The 25059-nt window shown below is 56.3% G+C and overlaps 3 protein-coding genes across 4 annotated transcripts in view; all 3 read right to left on the bottom strand.

The window, feature by feature from the left end:
• Positions 1 to 7579: 7579 nt before the first annotated feature.
• Positions 7580 to 11898, bottom strand: LOC115659071 (small EDRK-rich factor 2). Of its 2 annotated transcripts, none has more exons than XM_030578841.1 (3): positions 11802 to 11898; positions 8763 to 8871; positions 7580 to 7936 (listed from the first exon to the last, which is right to left on the bottom strand). In XM_030578841.1, exons 1-3 carry the CDS (start codon positions 11806 to 11808, stop codon positions 7873 to 7875), a joined length of 180 nt encoding a protein of 59 aa, XP_030434701.1. In that variant the 5' UTR covers positions 11809 to 11898; the 3' UTR covers positions 7580 to 7872. The 2 variants fall into 2 exon arrangements, with proteins under 2 accessions (XP_030434701.1, XP_030434700.1); XM_030578840.1 differs by having other exon boundaries at positions 8763 to 9059; positions 11802 to 11882.
• A 968-nt stretch (positions 11899 to 12866) lies between these two features.
• On the bottom strand, positions 12867 to 21044 carry LOC115658760 (peptidyl-prolyl cis-trans isomerase FKBP8-like). Its single transcript, XM_030578179.1, has 8 exons — positions 21032 to 21044; positions 20735 to 20904; positions 17081 to 17169; positions 16580 to 16797; positions 16184 to 16356; positions 15484 to 15561; positions 14874 to 14987; positions 12867 to 13166 (listed from the first exon to the last, which is right to left on the bottom strand). The coding sequence occupies exons 1-8, from the start codon at positions 21042 to 21044 to the stop codon at positions 13080 to 13082; spliced, it is 942 nt and encodes a 313-aa protein (XP_030434039.1). The 3' UTR covers positions 12867 to 13079.
• A 93-nt stretch (positions 21045 to 21137) lies between these two features.
• LOC115658759 (small EDRK-rich factor 2-like) overlaps positions 21138 to 25059 on the bottom strand; it is an 8367-nt gene continuing 4445 nt past the window's right edge. The window contains exon 4 of the mRNA XM_030578178.1: positions 21138 to 21276. Coding sequence (XP_030434038.1) covers positions 21138 to 21276 — 139 coding nt within the window. The remainder of the gene's footprint in view (positions 21277 to 25059) is intronic.

The raw sequence follows: 25059 nt of genomic DNA, 5'->3' as shown, positions 1-25059 counted from the left end.
CACCTTGATACAGAGAGACCATTTTTATGTATTTTTCTTTCTTTTTACATAAAGCTTTCTTTTTAAGACCTGTTGGAGTTTTTCTTTAGTGGGGAACTCCAGGGAATTAAGTCTGTGCTCACCAGGGAATTGGTGGGAGGAAGAAGTCAGGGGGAAATCTGTGTGTGTTAGATTTACTAGCCTGACTCTGCATTCCCTCTGGGTGAGGGAGGAAGAGAGATTAGCTCTCGGTACTTCTGTTTTCCAAGGCTGGGAACGGGGAGGGTGGAATCCCTCTGTTTAGATTCACGGAGCTTGCTTCTGTGTGTCTCTCCAGGAACCTGGAGGGGGGAAGGGAAAAGGTTTATTTCCCTTTGTTGTGAGACTCAAAGGATTTGGGTCTTGGGGTCCCCAGGGAAGGTTTTTTGGGGGACCAGAGTGCCCCAAAACACTCTAATTTTTTGGGTTGTGGCAGCTTTACCAGGTCCAAGCTGGTAACTAAGCTTGGAGGTTTTCATGCTAACCCCCATATTTTGGACACTAAGGTCCAAATCTGGGACTAGGTTTTGACATGAGTGGCAGTGGTGAGATAGATAGAATCCAGAAGCCAGTAGGAATATTATATTTTTCTTTTCTCTGCTAGGGGCTTTTAAGCAGAGAGAAACAGTTTGGTTTTAAAAGGAACCAGAGAGAATTTTTTTTTCTCTGCTCTCTCTTGCAGTTTTTGGCTTGCATATTAAGCAAGGAACCATTAAGTAACTATTACGGGTCTTTTGTCACACAATAGCACTCCCATTAGGAGTCAAATACCAGCACTATGCACATGCAAATAAAGTGGTTTTTCTGGTTTACTTTACATTGAAAAGATTAGCTAGAGGAAGAAAGGGAAAAAGGCACTGTTGCTAGGCGGACGCCAGGAGGCAACAGAGCCTGCAGTTCAGACAACAAACACCAGGGGGCAACCCAACACAAGAAAACAGGAACCATGACTTCCAAGGAAAAAAGGAAGGCAGAAGAACAAATCAAAGAAGCTGAACGCAGGCGACAACTGGAAAAAGGACAAAAAGAGGTGGAGCTGAAAGAAAAGGAAGAAAGCATCAAACTGGCAGCCTACAAAAGAGAACAAGCAGCCAAAGAGGCAGCCCACAAAAGAAAATTAGAAGAAGAGGTGGCCCACCGAAGGAAACAAGAAGAAGAAGAGGCGGCCCACCGCCGAGACATGGAAAAACAACAAAAAGAAAGTGAAGAGAGGGAAAAACAGAGAAAACATGAACTGGAATTAGAAAAGGCTAAGCAACAGGCTCCAGCCAATCCTAACAACCCTTTGCCAATTATGGTTCCACATCACAGGAAATTTCCCACCTACAAGGCAGGTGATGACACTGAGGCCTTCTTGGAAAATTTTGAAAGAGCCTGTCTTGGGTACAGCATCCCTGAAGACCAGTACATGGTAGAATTGAGGCCACAGCTCAGTGGACCTTTAGCAGAGGTGGCAGCTGAAATGCCTAAGGAGAACATGAACGACTATAAACTTTTTCAAACCAAGGCCAGATACAGAATGGGGATAACCCCGGATCATGCCCGTCGGTGTTTCAGAACCCAAAAGTGAAAACCAGATGTGTCATTTCCCAAACACACCTACTACATTGGGAAAAATTATGAGGCCTGGATATCAGGACACAATGTTAAATCCTTGGAAGAACTGCACCTCCTCATACAAATGGAGCAATTCTTGAATGGTGTTCCTGAGGACATAACACGGTACATACAAGATGGAAAACCCAAAAATCTCACCGAGGCGGGGGAGATTGGAGCCAGATGGATGGAAGTGACAGAAAGCAAGAAAGCTACTGTCAAGGGGAACGAATACCCCAGAGGGCACACCGACCATAAACCCTACAACCGAGGGCAGCCAAAAACCCCACCTACAACCCAAGTAAAGCCACAGACACACTATTCTTCCACCTCACCAGTCTCCAGTAACTCACCTCGACCCAGTGACCCATCAGATGGAAAATGCTTTAAGTGTAATGAACTGGGACATATCAAGGCCAACTGTCCAAAGAACGCCATCCGAGTGCAGTTCATTACACCACCATCACCCAAAAGATCCCCAGGCCCAGATGCCTCTCAAATACCCTTGGAGCGAAGGGAAAATTTGAGAGTGGGCGGAAAGAAGGTTAATGCGTGGAGAGACACGGGGGCACAAGTGTCAGCTATCCACCAATCCTTCGCAGACCCCAAATTCATCAACCCAAAGGCCCAAGTGACAATTTACCCCTTCATGTCACAAGCTGTAGACTTGCCTACAGCTGAACTGCCTGTCCAGTACAAAGGCTGGTCAGGGATGTGGACTTTTGCAGTCTATGACAATTATCCTATCCCCATGCTACTGGGGGAAGACTTGGCCAACCAGGTGAAGCGGGCCAAGCGAGTGGGAATGGTTACACGTAGCCAAACCAGGCAAGCTTCCAGACCCATTTCTGTTCCTGAGCCATCCACAGATGCCCCGTCTGTGTTACCAGAGACCCAGACAGAGGTAGTGGACCCGGATTCCATGCCAACCACTGAAACAGCCACAGCACCTCCAGTCCCAGGCCCGGAACTGGAACAGCAACCAGCACCAGCAATTGCAACCACATCTTCAAACTCAATGCCAGAGGGCGCCAGTGAGCCAGAACTGGCAGAAGCAACAGACAGCCATACCCAAAAGGCTCAGCCAGAGCCTGAAATACCCTCAGGTGCACCAGCGGAGAGCGGTTCACCAGCAACGGAAACAACCCCATCACCTACATCGCTTCCAGAGGGACCAAGCCCAAGTCCACAGTCTGAGGAAGAACTGGTGACCCCAGCCTCAAGGGAACAGTTCCAGACTGAGCAGGAAGCAGATGACAGCCTTCAGAAAGCTTGGGCGGCGGCACGGAGCACCCCACTGCCTCTCAGCTCTTCTAATCGATCCTGGTTTGTTATAGACCAAGGACTTTTATACAAGGAGATTCTTTCTGGTGGACACCGGGAAGAATGGCAGCCGCAAAAATGGTTGGTGGTTCCAACTAAGTAGCGGGGGAAGCTCTTAAGCTTAGCCCATGATCATCCCAGTGGCTATGCTGGGGTGAACAGAACCAAGGACCGGTTGGGGAAGTCCTTCCACTGGGAGGGGATGGGCAAGGATGTTGCCAAGTATGTCCGGTCTTGTGAGGTATGCCAAAGAGTGGGAAAACCCCAAGAGCGGGTCAAAGCCCCTCTCCAGCCACTCCTCATAATTGAGGTCCCATTTCAGCGAGTAGCTGTGGATATTCTGGGTCCTTTTCCAAAAAAGACGCCCAGAGGAAAGCAGTACGTACTGACTTTCGTGGACTTTGCTACCCGATGGCCGGAAGCAGTAGCTCTAGGCAACACCAGGGCTAACACTGTGTGCCTGGCCCTAACAGACATTTTTGCCAGGGTAGGTTGGCCCTCCGACATCCTTACTGATTCAGGATCTAATTTCCTGGCAGGGACCATGCAAAAACTGTGGGAAACTCATGGGGTGAACCACTTGGTTGCCACCCCATATCACCATCAAACCAATGGCCTGGTGGAAAGGTTTAATGGAACTTTGGGGGCCATGATACGTAAATTCATCAACGAATACTCCAATAATTGGGACCTAGTGTTGCAGCAGTTGCTGTTTGCCTACAGGGCTGTACCACATCCCAGTTTAGGGTTTTCACCATTTGAACTTGTGTATGGTCACGAGGTTAAGGGGCCATTACAGTTGGTGAAGCAGCAATGGGAGGGGTTTACGCCTTCTCCAGGAACTAACATTCTGGACTTTGTAAGCAACCTACAAAGCACCCTCCGACACTCTTTAGCCCTTGCTAGAGAGAACCTAAAGGATGCTCAGGAAGAGCAAAAGGCCTGGTATGACAAACATGCCAAAGAACGTTCCTTCAAGGTAGGAGACCAGGTTATGGTCTTGAAGGCGCAACAGGCCCATAAGATGGAAGCATCATGGGAAGGGCCGTTCACAGTCCAAAAGCGCCTGGGAACTGTGAACTACCTCATAGCATTTCCCAATTCCTCACTAAAGCCCAGAGTGTACCATGTTAATTCTCTCAAGCCTTTCTATTCCAGAGACTTACAGGTTTGTCAGTTTACAGTCCAGGGAGATGATGCTGAGCGGCCTGATAGTGTCTACTATGACGGGAAAAAAGACGGTGGTGTGGAAGAGGTGAACCTCTCAACCACCCTGGAACGTCTGCAGCGGCGACAAATCAAGGAGCTGTCCACTAGCTTCGCCCCATTGTTCTCAGCCACCCCGGGACGGACTGAACGGGCATACCACTCCATTGATACAGGTAATGCTCACCCAATCAGAACCCCACCCTACCGGGTGTCTCCTCATGCCCAAGCTGCTATAGAACGGGAGATCCAGAACATGCTACAGATGGGTATAATCCGCCCCTCTAACAGTGCATGGGCATCTCCAGTGGTTCTAGTACCCAAACCAGATGGGGAAATACGCTTTTGCATGGACTACCGTAAGCTAAATGCTGTAACTCGTCCCGAAAACTATCCAATGCCACACACCGATGAGCTGTTGGAGAAATTGGGACGTGCCCAGTTCATCTCTACAATAGACTTAACCAAGGGGTACTGGCAAGTACCGCTAGATGAACCTGCCAAGGAAAGGTCAGCATTCGTCACCCATGCGGGGGTGTATGAATTCAATGTCCTTCCTTTAGGGCTGCGAAATGCACCCGCCACCTTCCACTAGCAGGAGTCTACTAGCAGGACTGGGCGAATATGCAGTTGCCTACCTCGATGATGTGGTCATTTTTTCAGACTCCTGGCCCGAACACCAACTACACCTGGAAAAGGTCTTTGAGCGCATCAGGCAGGCCAGACTAACTGTTAAGGCCAAAAATCGTCAAATAGGCCAAAACAGAGTGACTTACCTGGGGCACCAGGTGGGTCGAGGAACCATAAATCCCCTACAGGCCAAGGTGGATGCTATCCAAAAGTGGCCTGTCCCAAGGTCCAAGAAGCAGGTCCAACCCTTCTTAGGCTTGGCCGGATACTACAGGCGATTTGTACCACACTACAGCCAAATCGCTGCCCCACTGACTGACCTGACCAAAAAGACCCAGCCAAATGCAGTTAAGTGGACTGATGAGTGTCGAAAGGCCTTTACCCAACTTAAGGCAACGCTCATGTCTGACCATGTGCTCAGAGCCCCGGACTTTGACAAGCCATTCCTAGTAACCACGGATGCATCTGAGCGTGGTATAGGAGCAGTTCTCATGCAGGAAGCAACGGATCACAACTTCCATCCTGTCGTGTTTCTCAGCAAGAAACTGTCTGAGAGGGAAAGTCACTGGTCAGTCAGTGAAAAGGAATGCTATGCCATTGTGTACGCTCTGGAAAAGCTACGCCCATATGTGTGGGGACGGTGGTTCCAGCTACAAACTGACCATGCTGCACTAAAGTGGCTTCATACTGCCAAGGGGAACAACAAGAAACTTCTTCGTTGGAGTTTAGCTCTCCAAGATTTTGATTTTGAAATTCAGCACATCTCAGGAGCTTCTAACAAAGTAGCTGATGCACTCTCCCGTGAGAGTTTCCCAGAATCCAGTAGTTAAAAAGTGTTCTTAAAATGTAGAAGTCTGTTAATTATATACTTAATGGTATATGTAAAGGTGCATGTGTTGTATTAATCTGTTTATTTTAAAGTTCTAGAAGGAAATCGCCGCCAGTGAGCTTCCCCATTGTCGGCAATTTGTGGGGGCGTGTCATAAACAGATAGCTAAGGGTTAACGTCTCTTTCACCTGGAAAGAAGTAATCTGAAACACCTGACCAGAGGACCAATCAGGAAACCAGACTTTTTCAGGTCTGGGTGGAGGGAAGGTTGTGTGTGAGTCCTTTGTTCTTGGTCTTGTGCCTATCTCCCTCTCGGCTATGGGAAGGATTTCTCTATTTCCTGCTTTCTAATCTTCTGTTTCCAAGTTGTGAGTACAGAGATCATAATACAATAGGGGTTATTGTTTTTTTCTTTTGTATTTACATGGTATAGTTGCTGGAGTGTTTTGAATTGTATTCTTTTTGAATAAGGCTGTTTATTCATATTTCTTTTAAGCAATTGACCCTGTATTTGTCACCTTGATACAGAGAGACCATTTTTATGTATTTTTCTTTCTTTTTACATAAAGCTTTCTTTTTAAGACCTGTTGGAGTTTTTCTTTAGTGGGGAACTCCAGGGAATTAAGTCTGTGCTCACCAGGGAATTGGTGGGAGGAAGAAGTCAGGGGGAAATCTGTGTGTGTTAGATTTACTAGCCTGACTCTGCATTCCCTCTGGGTGAGGGAGGAAGAGAGATTAGCTCTCGGTACTTCTGTTTTCCAAGGCTGGGAACGGGGAGGGTGGAATCCCTCTGTTTAGATTCACGGAGCTTGCTTCTGTGTGTCTCTCCAGGAACCTGGAGGGGGGAAGGGAAAAGGTTTATTTCCCTTTGTTGTGAGACTCAAAGGATTTGGGTCTTGGGGTCCCCAGGGAAGGTTTTTTGGGGGACCAGAGTGCCCCAAAACCCTCTAATTTTTTGGGTGGTGGCAGCTTTACCAGGTCCAAGCTGGTAACTAAGCTTGGAGGTTTTCATGCTAACCCCCATATTTTGGATGCTAAGGTCCAAATCTGGGACTAGGTTTTGACAGTGGGACATCACTCTGCTGCCCCAGGCAGACCCAGCTCCATGTTTAACCCTTTGCTGGCTGCAGGGCTGATTGGGTTGCTTTGGTATCTTAGCAGCTACTTTGCCTTACAGCATGGGAGAGGAGAGAAATGGGCATCAGGCTTGTTCTGGCCTCGGCTCTTTAACAATACATTATTTTTGTAGTGGGGGCTCTCACCTCAGCTCACCTGCCTATAGGCCTCCTTTCTCCTTCCTGGGCCTGCACCTGGCCCCCTGCCTTTGTGTGCTTGGGGCAGTAGGACCTCAACTGTTGCTTCCCTGCTTATGCATGACCTGGGACATAGTGTCACCTCCTCCATGAGCAACTGGCACCAGCCAGCTTGCTCCACCCGAGGGCTAGGGTCAGCCTGGCCTGCAGCTCAAGGTGGGGGTCCATGCCCAGGGAAGCAGCCAGCAAGGGGAGAGGTGGTCTGAGCCTGCTACCTCTCAGGCACATACCCCACCCCCCAAAAAAACAAAACAAAAAACCACCCAAGCCTGCTCTGCATCCTCTCCCCTGGCTCCACCACTGCCACCCCCATTTCTCTGGGCTGGGACCCAGCTTTGACCACTGGGTGCCAAAGGAACAGCCTCACTGCCTGTTGACAGTTCTGGGGGAAGGGGAGAATGGGGTCAACCTCTGGCACTGCCAGTGCATTGGCCTTTAAGGATTTAGCCTGTGGCTTCCTCTGCCCTTCCTGTGAGAGATTCCCCTAAGCCCTGCCTTGGTGCTAGCTAGGTCCAGGGCCATGCTTTCAGCTTGAGAGGGCTTGGGCCCTTCCAGGCTCCCCTGTATGAGGCAAGCAGCTCCCTACCCGGGAGCAGGGAGGGAATGGCACTTTAAGGAGGAGGCTCTGCGGGGCCACGAACACCGACAAATAATTCAGCACCCCGAGGAATCCAAAAGCTACTTTAATACATGGAAGTGGGTCCGATGTGAATAAGGGCGAGGGGCTCCTGCAGCTGCTTGGCTATGCAGCACCAGGCCACCCCTCTAGGCCAACACTGGCTGCACATTGTAGAGAGTGGGGAGGCGCGGACAATCCTGGTGGGCTACACGCTTTGCATTCTACCAGCAAGAGGGCCAGAAGGTTGTGATGCGCTGGAGAGGAGGGCAGGGCAAGCACAAAGGTGAAGGGCAGGGATGCTGCTTCACTTCTGGGCCAGACCAAGGGTTCCCCACACTTTATTTTGGTTGTTCCTTCTTCTCAATGGCCTTTTTCTGCTTCTGCTGCATTATCTCAGAGTCTCTAGTGGGAGAAAAGGAGCCTGTTAGCTGGTGGGCCAGGAGAGTGTAGCTGTGTCTGTTGGGGGCAGGGAAAGCATCTCAGGTGGTCTGGTAGCAAAAGCAGTCGGCAGAAGATTTCAGCACGAGGGAACTACTGGCCAGAGCAGGAGTGGCAGATCCAGGGCCCCCAAACTTCAGATTCAGGAGAATTGAATTTGGAAACCTTGGGTGGGTGGATGGAGGGGGCAGGACACAACTAGTTGAGGGAGGTGGGGATACAACAGGATCTTCTCAAAGCAGTAAGAAGAAACTGGGGCCCACAGGTAGGGGGTACATGCTGCTGGAGGACAGGGAGAGCAAGTTACTGAGCATGCCTGAGAAATCTGACTGATGAAAGAGACAGCATCCCCGAGCGCAGGAGGGAGGGGAAACGAGAAGATGGGGAAGCAGGACACTCATTCATTGTTATTTCACAGAAAGCCAAATGGCAGGATGTTCTGCCTGGGGCCCAGCTCTAGACACACTGCAGGTGAGAATGCTGGGCTGTGACCCTGGGTCCCAGCAAAGGATGGTACTTCTACGGCTACACCATCGACTGACACAGCATGCACGGGCCCAGGGCCCTTTGAGCATGAACCCCCCTCTTAGAAGAGAGCCAAGACCCCGCTTCCTAGGAGCCCTCCAGAAGCAGCTCTGGCAGGTGGAGTTGCTGCAGGAAACATGGGGCTGCAGCCCCAGTCAGGAACCTAGGGCCTGGTTCAGTCAGACACTGTGTTCCAGAGTCACAGGCCAGGAGGTGGAGAGAACAAAGCAGCCTCTTGCCTCTTCCTCTCGTGATGGATAGTTACCTCTGCTTGCGGGCAGCAGCCGACAGGCCGTCATCACGCCGCTTTCCCTTGCCCGAGTCAGTCTGCTTCTTCATGTTCTTCTGACGGGCCAGTTCACGCTGGTTACCGCCTGCAACGACACCAGCAGAAGACTGACTCGCTGCACCCTGGACGAGACAAGGCCCCATGACCCAGCCCCATCAGACACCAGCTGCCCTCCTGTCTGAGGTTCTTCTGGAAGCAAGGAGCACACGCCTGGGATGAGACGTTACTGGGAGGTCCCCCGGTGCCAGCGCTCAGGCTGGGTTACTGGCACACCTGTCAGTTCAGAGAATGGTCACTTGACCACCTGTCTTCAAGAACAAACGTGTCAGTATCCAAGGGGCAGCAGCATGGCACTCTAAGCGGGTGGTCCCCATGGAGCCCCAGGGAAGGGCTGTTCAGGGTTAAGGAGCCTGAGTTGGGGGGGGAGAGGGCTGGGTGTGCACCCTGAAGAGCCCGGTTCATTCAACAGCCGAGGCAGCAGCCGCAGAGCAGGGGTGCCGAGAACAGTAACTTGTGCCGGTGCACGAAGTGCTCCACCTAGAAGCCCTGCCATGCTCTGGCACTGGCGCTGCCAGCCCGCTAGCAGAGGGAGCTGGCGCTGCTTCCAATGGGCTGGGACGCAAAACCCAGGCTCCTGAAGCAACCTTTCAGCCAGCACTGAGAGACCAACCCCTTGGACCCCCTAGGCCACAGCCTCTGGCTCTCACAAGTGGGGCTGCCTACTCCCAACCCCCCCTGCTCCTCACATAACCCTCTGGGCTCCCCTACTCCTCACAGACAGCCCTGGGCAGCCCAGCCCCACACCCCCCTGTTCCCTAGAAACCTCCCCCCAAGAGCCCTGGGCAGCCCAGCCCCACACCCCCATTCCCACGAAACCTCCTCCCCCAAGAGCCCTGGGCAGCCCAGCCCCACACCCCCCTGTTCCCCAGAAACCTCCCCCCCCACAGCCCTGGGCAGCCCAGCCCCACACCCCCCTGTTCCCCAGAACCCCCCCCCACAGCCCTGGGCAGCCCAGCCCCACACCCCCCTGTTCCCTAGAAACCTACCCCCCAAAAGCCCTGGGCAGCCCAGCCCCACACCCCCATTCCCACGAAACCTCCTCCCCCAAGAGCCCTGGGCAGCCCAGCCCCACACCCCCCTGTTCCCCAGAAACCTCCCCCCCAAAAGCCCTGGGCAGCCCAGCCCCACACCCCCCTGTTCCCCAGAAACCTCCCCCCCACAGCCCTGGGCAGCCCAGCCCCACACCCCCCTGTTCCCTAGAAACCTCCCCCCCACAGCCCTGGGCAGCCCAGCCCCACACCCCCCTGTTCCCCAGAAACCCCCCCCCAGCCCTGGGCAGCCCAGCCCCAAACCCCCCTGTTCCCCAGAAACCTCCCCCCCCCCCCAGCCCTGGGCTGCCCAGCCCCACACCCCCCTGTTCCCTAGAAACCTCCCCCCCACAGCCCTGGGCAGCCCAGCCCCACACCCCCCTGTTCCCCAGAAACCTCCCCCCCCCACAGCCCTGGGCAGCCCAGCCCCACACCCCCCTGTTCCCCAGAAACCTCCCCCCCCCACAGCCCTGGGCAGCTCAGCCCCACACCCCCCTGTTCCCCAGAAACCTCCCCCCCCACAGCCCTGGGCAGCCCAGCCCCACACCCCCCTGTTCCCCAGAAACCTCCCCCCCCGACAGCCCTGGGCAGCCCAGCCCCACACCCCCCTGTTCCCCAGAACCCCCCCCCCCACAGCCCTGGGCAGCCCAGCCCCACACCCCCCTGTTCCCCAGAAACCTCCCCCCCCCACAGCCCTGGGCAGCCCAGCCCCGCACCCCCCTGCTCCCCAGAAACCTCCCCCCCACAGCCCTGGGCAGCCCAGCCCCACCCCCCCCTGTTCCCCAGAAACCTCCCCCCCCCACAGCCCTGGGCAGCCCAGCCCCACACCCCCCTGCTCCCCAGAAACCTCCCCCCCCACAGCCCTGGGCAGCCCAGCCCCGCACCCCCCTGTTCCCCAGAAACCTCCCGCCCCACAGCCCTGGGCAGCCCAGCCCCACACCCCCCTGTTCCCCAGAAACCTCCCCCCCCACAGCCCTGGGCAGCCCAGCCCCACACCCCCCTGTTCCCCAGAAACCTCCCCCCCCACAGCCCTGGGCAGCCCAGCCCCACACCCCCCTGCTCCCCAGAAACCTCCCCCCCCACAGCCCTGGGCTGCCCAGCCCCACACCCCCCTGTTCCCCAGAAACCTCCCCCCCCACAGCCCTGGGCAGCCCAGCCCCACACCCCCCTGTTCCCCAGAAACCTCCCCCCCCACAGCCCTGGGCAGCCCAGCCCCACACCCCCCTGTTCCCCAGAAACCTCCCCCCCCACAGCCCTGGGCAGCCCAGCCCCACACCCCCCTGTTCCCCAGAAACCTCCCCCCCCACAGCCCTGGGCAGCCCAGCCCCGCACCCCCCTGTTCCCCAGAAACCTCCCGCCCCACAGCCCTGGGCAGCCCAGCCCCGCACCCCCTGTTCCCCAGAAACCTCCCCCCCCACAGCCCTGGGCAGCCCAGCCCCACACCCCCCTGTTCCCCAGAAACCTCCCCCCCCACAGCCCTGGGCAGCCCAGCCCCACACCCCCCTGTTCCCCAGAACCCCCCCCCACAGCCCTGGGCAGCCCAGCCCCACACCCCCCTGTTCCCCAGAAACCCCCCCCACAGCCCTGGGCAGCCCAGCCCCACACCCCCCTGTTCCCCAGAAACCTCCCCCCCCACAGCCCTGGGCAGCCCAGCCCCACACCCCCCTGCTCCCCAGAAACCTCCCCCCCCACAGCCCTGGGCTGCCCAGCCCCACACCCCCCTGCTCCCCAGAAACCTCCCCCCCACAGCCCTGGGCAGCCCAGCCCCACACCCCCCTGCTCCCCAGAAACCTCCCCCCCACAGCCCTGGGCAGCCCAGCCCCACACCCCCCTGTTCCCTAGAAACCTCCCCCCCACGGGCCGAGCCCCGCCCCGCACGAGCCCCGCCCCCCGCGGCAGGGCCAGGCCGGGGCCCCCCGGCACCCACGGGTCATGGCTCCGCTCGGCTGCGTCCGCTCGGCGGCCACGTCCCGGGCTCCACCCAGCGCCGCTCCCCATTGGCCCGCGGAATGCGTCACCGGGCCGCAAGCTGCCCGACCGCCACTAGACCCGCCCCTGGAGGCTTCTCATTGGCTCAAGCTGTGAGGGGCGGGCTTGTGAGTCGGTTTTATGATTGGCTACGGAAAGGGGCGGGGTTGAGGGGCGGGCGCTCCGGGGGTGCTGTGTTGGGGGTGGGGGGCGGAGGTCCCGGCACCCCGGGGTGCCATGTTGGAGGGGGGTGGGGGAGAGATCCCGGCGCTCTGGGGGTGCTGTGTTGGGGGTCCAGGCGCTCTGGAGATGCTGTGTTGGGGGTGTGGGGGGATCCCTGCACTCCGGGGGTGCTGTGTTGGGGGTCCAGGCACTCCAGGGGTGCCGTGTTGGGGGTGGGTGGGCGGGAGGTCCCGGCGCCCCGGGGGTGCCGTGTTGGGGGTGGGAGTGGGGAGATCCCGGCGCTCCGTGGGTGCCGTGTTGGGGTTGGGGGGGAGGAGATTCCGGCGCTCCGGGGGTGCCGTGTTGGGGGTAGGGGGGAGATCCCTGGACTCCGGGGGTGCTGTGTTGGGGGTCCAGGCACTCCAGGGGTGCCGTGTTGGGGGGGGGGGGGGGGAGATCCCCGTGCCCCAGGGGTGCCGTGTTGGGGGTGGGGGGCGGAGGTCCCGGCACCCGGGGTGCCATGTTGGAGGGGGGTGGGGGAGAGATCCCGGCGCTCTGGGGGTGCTGTGTTGGGGATGGGGGGGGGAGGAGATCCCCGCGTTCCGGGGTTGCTGTGTTGGGGGTCCAGGCGCTCTGGAGATGCTCTGTTGGGGGGTGGGGGAGATCCCTGTGCTCCGGGAGTGCTGTGTTGGGGTTGGGGGGAGGTCCAGGCGCTCCAAGGATGCTGTGTTGGGGGTGGGGGGAGGTCCAGGCGCTCTGGGAGCACTGTGTTGGGGGCAGGGATGAGGTCCAGGTGCTCGGGGATGGGGGGGGGGTGAGGCCTGGGTCCAGCCCTCTGCATGCCCCAATCCCTGCGCTGAGATCAGGCCTGGCTGCAGGGTGCTGGCTAAACAACAGCCAAGTTTATTTACAAAGACACACAGGTCACTGCTAAAGTCCTGTCAGCTGGTTATCCTGGCTTCACTGGGAACGTGGCCTGTGTCCTGGGCTGGACAACCCAGGGCTCGCACCTGGCCCCCCCTTTGCTGTGGGAGGGGCTGTAACCCCCCTGCATCCCTCGTGTCCTTGGCTAGTCTCAGCTCCGTGTTGTCAGTAAGATGGAGGTCACCGTGTTGCCGAGAGCCACAGCCACAGCACCAAAAAGCAGCTTCCAGGGGATGACCTGGAAAAGACAGGAGGCAACTCAGCTAGTGTCCTTAAACAGCTGTGGGCCACTGGGGTTCATCTGCAAGAGGAGAAGAGAGAGATGGAGAGAATGAGCTTCACAACAGCCACCTGCACAGCAAGATCCCCACAAGGCAGCCTGGAGCCATGGGCAGGGGCAGGGCCGGCTTTAGGCCAATTCCCGTGAATCGGGCCCCGTGCTGGCGCCTTTTTAATTTTTACTTATCTGGTGGTGCTGTTGAGGTCTTCGGCAGCATTTTGGCAGCTGGTCCTTCACTCGCTCTGGTCTTTGGCGGTGGGTCCTTGAGTGCCACCGAAGATCCGGTGTGAGTGAAGGACCCGCTGCCAAAGTGCTGCCCAAGACCCGAGTACCGCTGGGTGAGTACGAATCAGGCCCCACACTTCCTAAAGCCAGCCCTGGGCAGGGGTCACCAAGCTCCTTGTCTTGGGAGGAGAGCGCAGCCCCTGTACCTGAGATGGAGGTTCTCCTTCCATTTCTGACTCCACAGGTCATCTGAGTGGGCCTCGCTACTTGTGATTCAGGGACAGTGATGCTGACCTGTCTCCTAGGGAGAGGGCGTAGCTAAGGTGGTGGTTGTGTGTCAAGAGCTTTGAGATGACAGAGGTGGGCCAAGGAAGGCTCTGATTCATCTCCCTCCCCACAACTCAACCGCCAGCCAGGCTACTTGTTCCTGCCTTAGTTTCTGGGTTTCATTGCTAGGTTAAAATAACGAGGAGTCCTTGTGGCACCTTAGAGACTAATAAATTTATTTGGGCATAAGCTTTCATGGATTAGAGCCCACTTCATTGGATGCATGAAGTGAAAAATACAGGCGCAGGTATTAATACATGAAAGGATCGGGGTCGCTTTACCAAGTGCGAGGTCAGTCTAGCGAGATAAATCAATGAACAGCAGGATACCAAGGGAGGAAAAATAACGTTTGAAGTGGTAAGAGAGTGGCCCATCACAGACAGTTGACAAGAAGGTGTGAGTCTCTGCAGCCTTCCAGCCCATCCCTGCACAATGCCAGATGGGGCTGGGAGTGTCTGCATGGGCCCTAGCTAGGCAGGGACCTTGTGAATGGATGTGATGGGGTGTGCAAGCCCCACACTGATAAGGGCTAAGGACCAGCCCTGGGCCCAGACAGTTCTGCCCAGGTGCCCCTGCTGGACATGCTCTCGGTGGAGGCTGAGCTCAAAGGGGGCAGCTCAGCTCAGTCTGAGGGACAGTTGTGTGTTGCAGGCTCCTGCCGAGAAGCTGCTGGGCTCTGGGTGGCCGGGCCGAGGCCCTGCTGCCAAGCCACCACAGAGGATGGATGGCATCGATGAGCCATGATGGAAAGAGGAAGATCCTCCCGGAGCATCCACCTGCCAGCGTTCTGCTCACATACACCAAACCCAGCAGGCACCCACCGCGTGTAGACCATGGTCTCCTGTTCATGGGCAACGGAGGAGTGTCTCCACCCAAGAAGAGGTGACACAGCCTCTACCTGAGCGTTTCAGCTGGGAATAAATCACTGGTAAAACTTGGGCCCTTGGGCCAGGAGCCGCAGGTTGGGCAGGTCCAGATTAACAAGGTAGGGCCCCTAGGTGATCAGGCTTTGGAGGCAGACGCAGGCATAATTGCGACCAGTGACAGTAATGGGGAGGCAGAGCTCTTGTGCCGGAGCAGCACCAGCATCCTGGTTGGGCCAAACCTACATACCCATGTGCTCTGGTACGCTGCTGGCTGCACCAGGTCGTCCACACCTGTGGGGGCAGGGCGTTCCGGTGGCCCTTTCTGACGCTTCGCTAGCTTTGAGAGCTCAGCGTGGATTGCCTGAAAGAGACCAAGAGAGGACAGCAGGTCGTTAACCCTGGAGGGCTCCACCTGCTTCCTTCTGGAGCATGGAGAGGGGGCTTTTAGTCCAGCAACTGTCATTCCTCCTGCCTCTCAACCCTTTTTTATAATGGGATTTTAAAAAAAGGGTTGTACACTAAGAACCTTTTTCTATGCCAGCAGCTTTACTAGGAATCTCGTTGAGTTCACTCCTGGTTAGTCAGGGCTCCCGGCCTCTATTTCCTGTTCTGCCATTCACCTGTATGACCTTGGGTAGGTCACTGCCCCCTGGGCCTGTGGGGGGGGACAACACTGAGCACCTGGCTAAAGCACTTGGGGATCCCTGCGTGAAATAAGCAGGATCCTGGCTACCCCTGTAAATGTGCTGCTTGGTGGCAGTGCAAGGGGAGACAGCTCCTCGCTGCCCGTCCGCTCCAGGGAGAGTGGATAATTTGGGAATTAGCCCCTGGAGGTGGGCCATTGCTCTGCTCTTTACCTTTGTGGTGGGCTCTAGCTGGAGGGCTCTCTTTAGGATATTCATGGCTGCCTGGTCCTCACCTTGTTCTGACAGCAGCTGTGAGACAGAGGAGACGGTAAAGAAAAGAGGGGAAGCAGCTCAGGCGGCATAGCGCTATGGGGGATGGGACGCAGTGATAAGGGGGAAGGGCTCACATGGAGAGAGCCTCAGATACAGCCAGAGGAAGAACCATTTGGTTACTAACTCCCAGTACTTTTTTTTCTTGGCTCCTCTTCCTTCTCTCCTGCTGCCCGTTCCCCGCACCCCCCTCTCTCTAGCTCTGACAGGCCCTTTGGGGTAAGGCAGGGGCACTCAGACTGGGGTGTGTGACCCCTCAGGTGGTCGTGAGCTGTCAGCCTCCACTGCCAAGGCCGCCTCGCCACCTGCATTTATAAGTGTTAAATAGAAAGAAGTGTTAACGTATGAGGGGGGTGGCACTTGGAGGCTTGCTTTGTGAAAGGGGTCACCAATACAAACGTTTGAGAACCACTGGTGTAAGGGTCTCCAGCCGACTCGGAGCAGTTGGAGAGAGAGGGCCTGACTGACGAGATCTCATCCTGGAACCTGCAGCTCCGATGCTTCTAGTCTCCCTCCCCTCCATCTCCTACCATCCTTTCCCCTCATCACCCAGTCTGTGCCCCAGTCTGCTGGGTTCCCTTGGTGTGGGGCTGGGCTGTACCTTGCCTTTCCTGTAGAGAGCCTTCACGTTGTCGGGGTCGATGTGCAGCACTGCATTGCATGATGCCAGCACCTCCTCAAACAGCTGCAGCTTCAGCTGGGCAGCCGCACAGTTATTAAGACATTTCACTCGATGCTCTTGCAGCTCCTCTTTCTCCTCGGGGCCTGGAGGGACTGGGAATGAGCCCAACAACAATGCAGTCAATGCCAGCTGGGACCAGTATGCTCTGCAGCTCACTCAGCTGCTAGGTAAAGGAGAACATGTAACCCCAGTCCTGTGCCAGCCTCTTATCTCTTGACTCTCTTCCTTGCTAATCCCAGACCCTCTTAGGGGGGAAGCCTCCAGTTTCCCCTCCACTCAACTCGTGCCCCAAGCCCAGGTGGCCTCATATTTTACCTGCACCAGGTGCGTCCAGGATGCCCAGGGCCAGCTGGTAGGATCGCATGGCCCGCTGGTACTCCTCCCGTTCAAAGTGGAAGTTCCCTCGCTCCCTCTTCTGCTTGCTGAGGCTGATTCGCGCAGAGGGTGGCAGGAGCCCCAGATCGGGGCTGTCCCGGATCTGCAGCAGGGTCAACTCATACAGTAATGAGGCATCTGATGGGATATCAGGGTCCCTGGAGGGAGGAAGTGAGATTTTTGCCTTTCCCCAGTACTCCCTTCCCTGGGCTCCTGCACTCGGAGTCAGGGTGCAGAGCCCCTTGGCTTCTGGAACCCCAGAATCACAAACAGTGCGGATAGTTGTGATTTTACTAGGGACAGCTGGGCCAGGACAACAGGACCCTCCAGGCAACCAGCACCAGGATTACACTTTGTTCCTTTAGCCAAAGGAACAGTGAGGGGTTGGCAGCACCTTGCTGCTCTAAGCCCAGAGCAGGGAAAGGATCACACACAGCCTACCTGCCTAGGTGACCGTAAGCATACAGGAAGCTGGTGAGCAGGAAGGACACCTCTCCTAGCTGCATGGACTGGACACCGAGCTCCAGAGCCTGTAGAGAGGAGGACAGGGTAGAGTGGTTTATTCCTGCCCCAAGACATGCACCCATTGCACTGCATGCAGGCTCCCCTTGGCCCAGCATGCTGCAGAGAAGTTAGAGCTCTGTTTGTATGTCTGTTCCCTGGCATAGAAGGGAGGTGGCTGGCTCCTGGTGCTGGGCAGTCTTTAGGGAGTGAGACTAGGGTCTCTCTTCCTTTCTGTTGCTGTTGCATGCCAGAGTCAGGGGAGGAATCTGCCCCACAGGGCCCCATTCTTGTGGCATCTGCTGCGGATACATGGGTGGAACAGCAAGGGGGGGTGGTAGAGAAGGGTGGAAGGGTCAGATCGGGTTCTGAATTGCAGCTGAGCTGCTGGGCCTTTGACCAGTAGCAGGGCTTGGGATGGATGTGGGGTTCTTTTCCCCAAGTGGGGACTTGCCTCTGGGCAGACGTGAAACTGGGAGTCTCTCTCCTCTGAGGAACCCTGGGGTCAGGATGGGATGGGAAGTCTTATCTAATTCCCCTGCCCCCACCTTGCCCCAAGGGGTGTAGATTCTAGCCAGACCTAGAGGGGCTTCTTGGCAAGAATCATTTTCTGTAGCTGTCCTCACAGGCTTCGAGGTATTGACTGAGCCACAAGCAGGGTGGGGGGCGGGAGCAGCAATGCTGCAGGATAGGTGTGCGAGCAGGGTGTTAGCCAGAGGTCCCTGGGGGGTGGGGGGTGTTCTGGCAGCAACACTTGTCACTAAACCCCACATGCTTGTCATGTATATCCCCAAAGGTGGCATGTGAGCAATCCGTGGGAAACGAATAACTCACTGCTCATTAATATTCTGTGATGTCTGTTTCGGGGGCGTATGAACTGTTACGTATGTGCTAGACTTGTGTTCTCAGCCATGCACAGGACCAGGCTGCCCTAGATACCACAGTGTATTTGCTTGGCTGACCAGCCTTAGCATCAGGCAGGGAGAATGAAGGTGCATTTATAAACCAAGATCAACAGAGCCATCTGGCTACCAAGGGGAGCAGGTAAGAAGGCAACTATCAGCAGTGGGCAGGGGAGGAACCAGCCTGACATCTTCTGTGACAGTGCACATCAGTGGTTTACGGGACTCTACAGCCAGGGCGTAAGCAGTTGAATCAGCGGATTGTGTACAATATTGTGTTATACATGTGTATCGAATATGAAGGCCGATGACACACTGATGATTACCATCTTTGAAAGGTATCTCTGTTAACACTGTCTGAGGAACTGTGGATGCTCACAGATATTCTGCTTTATAGTCTGTGACCAAACAAAGAGGAAAACAGGCTGTCTCCCAACGATGTCAAACAAGGTGTGACCAGAACCAATGGAAGCCCCAGTGATGGCTCAGTGGGATGGGACGTACACAGCAAGGAAGACCAGCCTCGGGTCATCTAAGTCTGGGAGCAAAGCAGTGAGTTTGGGGAGAGAAAAGAAGCCATCTTGGCATCCATCACTGGCCAGACACAAGGGGCTAGCACTCTGCAAGCTGAGAAAGATGGGTCCTTCAGCCAAGGGAGCTGGAGTCTCTAGGAACTGAATATTGGTGAAAAGCTGCTTAGGCAAGTGTCTTTCATCTAGGAAGCCAAGGGAAACCAGTCCCTTGCATGTCTGTGGAAGGTGACTGAGGGACAGGTGGCCATGGCTGGAAAGAAAAAGATTAGTAAGAAATCTACCTTGAACTAAGGCTATAGCTCGTTGAGTTAAGTCTAGGCCACCAGAAAGTGTATTTTACTTGAAGCTGCTTGTAATCACATTGGCTTTATCCCTTGTACTTGAACTCACATAAGGACCTCATAGAGGGATAGCTCAGTGGTTTGAGCATTGGCCTACTAAACCCAGGGCTGTGAGCCCAATTCTTGAGGGGGCCACTTAGGGATCTGGGACAAAATCAGTACTTGGTCCTGCTAGTGAAGATAGGGGGCTGGACTCGACGACCTTTCAGGGTCCCTTCCAGCTCTAGGAGATAAGTAGATCTCTCACTTTTGTTAATAAATGTGCTTTACTTTTACTCTAAACCAGCCCAGTGCTGGGTTTGAAGTGAAGTGATCGTTAGCAGCTTGTTGCCTTTACTGGAGTTGTGTTTTTGTCTCTTTAAAGGAACAATGGAGCTTATTGCTCCTCTGAATGTTCCCAGAGAGACTGGACGCATCAGGGCAGATGGTTTTGGGGAAACTTGGGACTGGGGTGTGGTGGGGACACTTGGTGAACAGTCACCAAGGCTGGTGGAGACCTGAGCATGCTGGGGTGTAACAAACCAGGTGCTGGAGTCACGGTTGCTGACCCAGGGCTGCTCAAGGCACAGACACCCTGTGTGGGCTTGTCTGCTGGTTGGGAGAGTCCAGACAGGCAGCTACAGCAGCAGTGTTTTAAGGCCCTCAGGGTTACAGGACAAGTGGTGAGAGAACCTTGGACTAGTCTGAATTGCACCCCAAACTGTGACATGGGACCTATGGCATTAACACAGCCTGGTGGGCAGATGAGTCAGCCCTCCCGTCGTCATGGCATGTGTTACACACCAGTAACATGCTTGGCTCTGCAGCAAACACCAAAAGGTAGTCAGTCCCTATGCCTGAGGGGGATTCCCAATCCAGGGGGCCCACAGGGCAGGGGCAGCCTGAGGAGCAGCTGTTGGACTTTTGTCTGTCTCCGCCTCAGCTCTGACTTTGCTTTGTGGCTCTCTCGCATTTACCATGGGGCTGCTGGTAGGAAGCAAGAGCCACCCCAAAGTGCATATCCCCTCTGGGCATTCCAGTACATCTTGCATCTAGGTGGGGCAGGGACTGGCTCCATTTTCATCCCTGCACACAGCTCTTAGCAAGTGATCACAAGAACAGGGCCCCGGTGGGGCCTGCAAGCCACTGTGTGAGGCTGGATCCTGTGCAACCCCACAGCCATCTTGCTCGCTCCTTTCCAGGTTCAGTTACTACTGACTGGGACCCACTGCAGACTGGTGTGTGTGGGGGTGTTTTAATAGGATTCTAGAGCCTGCAGTTGACTGCTACTTCCGTTGACACTTAGGCATGCACCATAAATGCCTCGGTTACATGCCTGTGGGTGCGCTGACTTCAGGGACTGGAAGGGCCCAGGAAGGGTTTTTAGACCCAACAAATCCTGCGCTTGGCAGGGGGTTAGACTGGGTGACTCTTGCAGATGGCCCTTGTTACCCTGTGGATCTGTGATTCTCAGTGGGTGGACTGGCCCCCTGGGCAGCTTTCCAGTTAGTCAGCCCTTCCCAAGGGCTGAACCCAGGAGCTGGGAATAACTACCAGGAGTTTATTTGCCTCCCTGTTTATGCCCCAGCTCTGCAAGGGGCCAGAACAGCCAGGAAGAGGTTTTGTGACTGCCTTGCACAGCCAGCAGGGGGAGCACAAGTGTGTTGTGTAGGTTTTACAGTCTGTTTGCAATAGCAAGATGGAATCAGAAGAACATGGTTACTGATGCCTATGGCTGGAGTCAGGCATTTCAAAACTGGCAAATGCCAACCTCCCGGGGCACCAAACCATCCAGCCTCGATGGTGACTCTGTCCTTTGAGTGCAGGAGGAGACCAGACCTGTATGACGTCCCCCTGCTCCAGGATGAAAGTCAGCTTTGGGTCCTTCTCCACCAGGCTGCCATCCTCCAAGACTCCCAGCAGCTTCACAGTCACCTCCTGGCCTGGCTGGGGTCCGCTGGCCTCTCCTTGGCCTTCTCTCACCAGCAACTTCCTCAGGAATCTGTCCTCTTGTGGAAGCAAACAGGGAGAGGGGAATCAGCCCAGGGGAACAGGAGCCCCTGCCGCAGGACTTGTGGGACTCCACTGGGCAGAGAGGGACCCGTTCTTCCCACTCCAGCCAGGGGCACGCCTCACTCTCACTCCCCATCCCCTCATATTAGACCCCTTGTTTTAGTGCTTCTGCCTTGGCTCTGCAGCATTGGTCAGCGAGGGGGGACCTCAAGGAGGTGACTGCACTTCCCTAAGGGCCGCTGTGCTTTATTATGCATATTATGGTAGCATCCAGATCGGTGTCCCGCAGGGCAGGGCGCTGCATAGGCACCAGGAGAGATGGGCCGTGCCCCAGAGTCCACAGTCTATTTACACCAGGCAGAGCCAGACTGTGAGGAGAGACACGCCAGGAGAGGGGAAGCAATTTGCCCAAGGTCACCCAGTGGCTCAGCCAGAATTAGAATCCAATTCTCCTGAGGCCCAGCCCCATGCCCTGCCCCGTTTTATACGCATGTTTCTCTCAGCAGCAATTTTGTGGCCTGGAAACCTGCCCATTGCCACTGAAGCTCAGCTGCTGGAGTTCAGGGCCACACCCCCTCTGCCCAGCATGCTACTCAGCAGCTCTGAAGGGGCCGAAAATGCCCCATGCGCAACACTTGGTGTCTGTGCATCCAGCAGGAGGCTCATTCAAGCCATGCTGCCCCAGACTGGCTAGCCGAATGGCAGTGTGCCAGGCACAGCTGGCTGGCCAGAGACCCATCATCCAGCAGTGCTGTGTCCCCATGTTGCACTGCAATCCAGTGCCAGCCGGGAGGCAGCCAAGTAAGTGCGGTAGACAATGCCAGTGTGGGTTCTCCAGGAGCCCGTTAGCTCTCTGCCAGGGCCGGTGCAACCATTTAGGCGAACTAGGCGGTTGCCTAGGGTGCTGAGATTTGGGGGCGCCAAAAAGCGCCCCCCAATTTTTTTTTAAATGGTTGACCGGCCGCTGCTGCTCGGACAGAGAGGATGTGGTGGAGTAGGGGCTGTCTGTGTGGGGAATGGGAGAGCAGGGAGGACTTTAGGGGATGGACGATGCCAGGGCCTGTAACCTGAGCTAGGTAAGGGAGGGGAAAGGTCAACACCTTTGCCCGGGAAGGGGACAAAGGAAGGGAGCGGCAGGAGGGAAGCAGTTGGAGTTTGGGCTTGGGGCTGTGTGGGCGGAATTCAGGGGATCCTAGCTAGGATCCAAGCACCCTGAAAGCCCAGAAGGACTCGGTGGAGGGGTCCTGACTGTGCCTGCAAGCTCTGCTGTAACCTGTGTCCCTGTTGTCCAATAAACCTTCTGTTTTACTGGCTGGCTGAGAGTCACTGTGGGTCCCAGGAAGAGGGGTGCAGGGCTGGACTCCCCCACACTCCGTGACAGCTGGTGGCAGCGGCGGGACATACTGCACCCCGTGGACGGCGCTTCCTGCAGTAAGTGACTGGGGAGCAGTAAAACGAAGGGGTGGTTAACCCCTGGGAGTGTGTGCCCAGCGAGAAGGACTTTGCAGTAACAGGGTCCCCCGGGGGATTGCAGCGAGCGGTCCCAGGGGCGGAGGAGTCTACAGCTCGACCCTGCAGAGAGGTGGTGACCTGAAGAAGGGCTGGTGCACTAGGGTCCCCCTGGAAACCGTGGGGAGCGGCGAGCACCCCGGCCTGTGAGTAGCCAGCAGGAAGATGTATGCCAGCGGCGCAAGTGCGACCTGCTGGAGCTGTGCAAGCAGAGAGGGCTGCACCTGGGGAGACTCACCAAGGACCAGCTGATTGCCCAGCTGGGGCAGGGAGCCCGCATGAATGAACGGAGCCCTGTCTCTGAGGGAAGCAGCTGGGCAGATGCAGCGCAGGCACCAGTGTCTGTCCCCGCTGGGATTGGTCAGCCGGTGGACGAGGGCTTCCCGAGACCCCCCTTCCTAGGCCTAGGGGAAGGGCGAGGAGGAGCCCAGTGAATACCGAGGGCACCGTGACCCCCTCGGCCAGCAGGGGATCCTCCCGGCGACGCTCGGCATCCGTGGAGCGGATGCGGCTGGAATATGAAAGGGAGCTGAAACGGGAGGAGCTCAAGGTTAAAGAGGCAAGAGCTGGAGGAGAAGGTGAAACAGCGTAAACATGAGCTGGCTCTCCTCCCTTCGAGACTGAACTGAGGCAGGGTCACTCTGCCCAGTGACCTGGGGAAGTTCAGGGCCCTCTCTCCGGGACAACGCGTCCGCTGTCAGGTTGGCACTTCCCTTCACATGGACCACGTCCATGTCATAGCCCTGCAGGAGCAGCTCCACCTCAGGAGCTTGGCGTGGGCTCCTTTCATCTGGTGCAGCCAGGTCAGGGGAGAGTGGTCGGTGTACACGGTGAAGTGTCGCCCAAAGAGATATGGCTCTAGCTTCTTAAGGGCCCACACCATGGCCAGACATTCCTTCTCGATGGCTGCATAGCTTTGTTCCCGGGGTAGCAGCTTCTTACTCAGGTACACGATGGGGTGTCTCATCTCCCCCTTTTCATCCTCCTGCATTAACACCGCTCCCAGTCCCGTGTCTGAGGCATCGGTGAACACCATAAAGGGTTTGTCAAAATCTGGGTTTGCCAGAACTGGGCCACTAACCAGAGCCTCCTTCAGTGCCCGGAAAGCCTCCTGGCACTGCTCAGTCCAGATCACCTTGTCTGGCTTCCCCTTTTTGCACAGTTCAGTGATGGGGCCAGCTATGGCACTAAAGTGGGGCACGAACCTTCGATAGTACCACCGCCATCCCAATAAAGGCCTGGACCTGCTTTTTGGTTTGGGGAGCAGGCCAGTCTCTGATCACCTCCACCTTGGCTGGTTCCGGCTTCAGGCAGCCGCTCCCCACCCGATGGCCCAGTAAGATACTTCAGCCATGCCACCTTGCACTTCTCAGCCTTTACTGTTAACCCAGCCTTTCGGAATCGGTCCAGGACTTGTTTAACCTGGGACATGTGGTCCTCCCAGGTCTGGCTGAAGACGCAGATGTCGTCAATATACGCCACGGCAAAACTCTCCATCCCCCTCAGTAGCTGATCCACCAGGCGCTGGAAGGTGGCTGGCGCTCCCTTGAGGCCGAAGGGCAGGGTCAGAAAACTCACAGAGCCCCAGAGGGGTGATAAAGGCCGATATCAGCCTGGCATCTGCGTCCAGCGGCACTTGCCAGTAGCCCTTGGTAAGATCCATAGTTGTGAGGTAACCGAGCACCTCCCAGCTTGTCTAGGAGCTCGTCAGGCCTTGGCATAGGGGTAGGCATCAGATACGGTGATGGCATTGAGCTTTCGATAGTCCACACAGAACCGGATTGACCCATCCTTCTTGGGGACCAGCACCACTGGCGAGGCCCAAGGGCTGGAAGACGGCTGGATCACCCCCAAAGCCAGCATGTCCCTGACCTCTCTTTCAAGATCCTGGGCAGTTTTAACCAGTGACCCGAAAAGGGGAGCATCTTATAGGGGGATGTGACCCGGTCTCCACCTGGTGGACAGTCAAATTAGTGCGTCCAGGCTGGTTGGAAAACAGCTGTCGGTACAGATGCAGCACCCCCCTGATCTCAGCGTGCTGGCCCGGGGTCAGCTGATCAGAGAGGGGAATCGCCTCCAGGGGGGAACCAGCTTTGTCCCAGGGAATAGATCCACTAAGGGGTCATCTCCCTGCCCCTCCCAATGTCCACACACGGCCAACACCACATTCCCCCTGTCACAGTATGGTTTCATCATGTTCACATGGTACACCCGATGGGTGATGTGCCCGGTTTGACAGCTCCACCACATAGTTTACCTCATTCAGTTGCTTGATAACCTTGAAGGGCCCTTCCCAGGCGGCCTGGAGTTTGTTTCTCCTCCGGGGATGAGAACCATCACCTGATCCCTGTGGCGAAGGCACGGGCCCGTGCCCTGCGGTCATACCAGACCTTCTGCCTCCTCTGGGCTCGGGCCAGATTCTCCCTGGCCATGCCCATGAGCTCGGCCTGTCTTTCCCAGAAGGTCAGGGCATACTCCACCACTGACTCTCCCTCGGGAGCGGCCTTCCCCTCCCATTCGTCCCTCATCAGGTCTAGGGGCCCCCTTACCCGCCTTCCATACAACAGTTCGAAAGATGAAAACCCGGTAGATTCCTGGGGTACCTCCCTGTACGCGAACAGCAGGTGAGGTAAGTACTTGTC

This window comes from Gopherus evgoodei, chromosome 10, assembly GCF_007399415.2.
Source record: "Gopherus evgoodei ecotype Sinaloan lineage chromosome 10, rGopEvg1_v1.p, whole genome shotgun sequence".
NCBI classification, from domain to species: domain Eukaryota; kingdom Metazoa; phylum Chordata; order Testudines; family Testudinidae; genus Gopherus; species Gopherus evgoodei.
The sequence above is the reverse complement of the archived record's forward strand: the minus strand, read 5'-3'. Positions and strand labels throughout refer to the sequence as shown.

What these genes read in the sequence shown, in the direction of transcription:
- LOC115658760 (XM_030578179.1), bottom strand. An exon ending in CCTGGACGCACCTGGTGCAG is followed by an intron (nt 16,357 to 16,579) that starts GTAAAATATGAG and finishes GCTCATTCCCAG; the next exon opens with TCCCTCCAGGCCCCGAGGAG. An exon ending in AGCTAGAGCCCACCACAAAG is followed by an intron (nt 14,988 to 15,483) that starts GTAAAGAGCAGA and finishes GGTCTCTTTCAG; the next exon opens with GCAATCCACGCTGAGCTCTC.
- LOC115659071 (XM_030578840.1), bottom strand. Translation starts at nt 8,929, where the DNA reads ATGGGGCCTTGTCTCGTCCAGGGTGCAGCGAGTCAGTCTTCTGCTGGT. An exon ending in GCTGCTGCCCGCAAGCAGAG is followed by an intron (nt 7,937 to 8,762) that starts GTAACTATCCAT and finishes TTCTCCCACTAG; the next exon opens with AGACTCTGAGATAATGCAGC.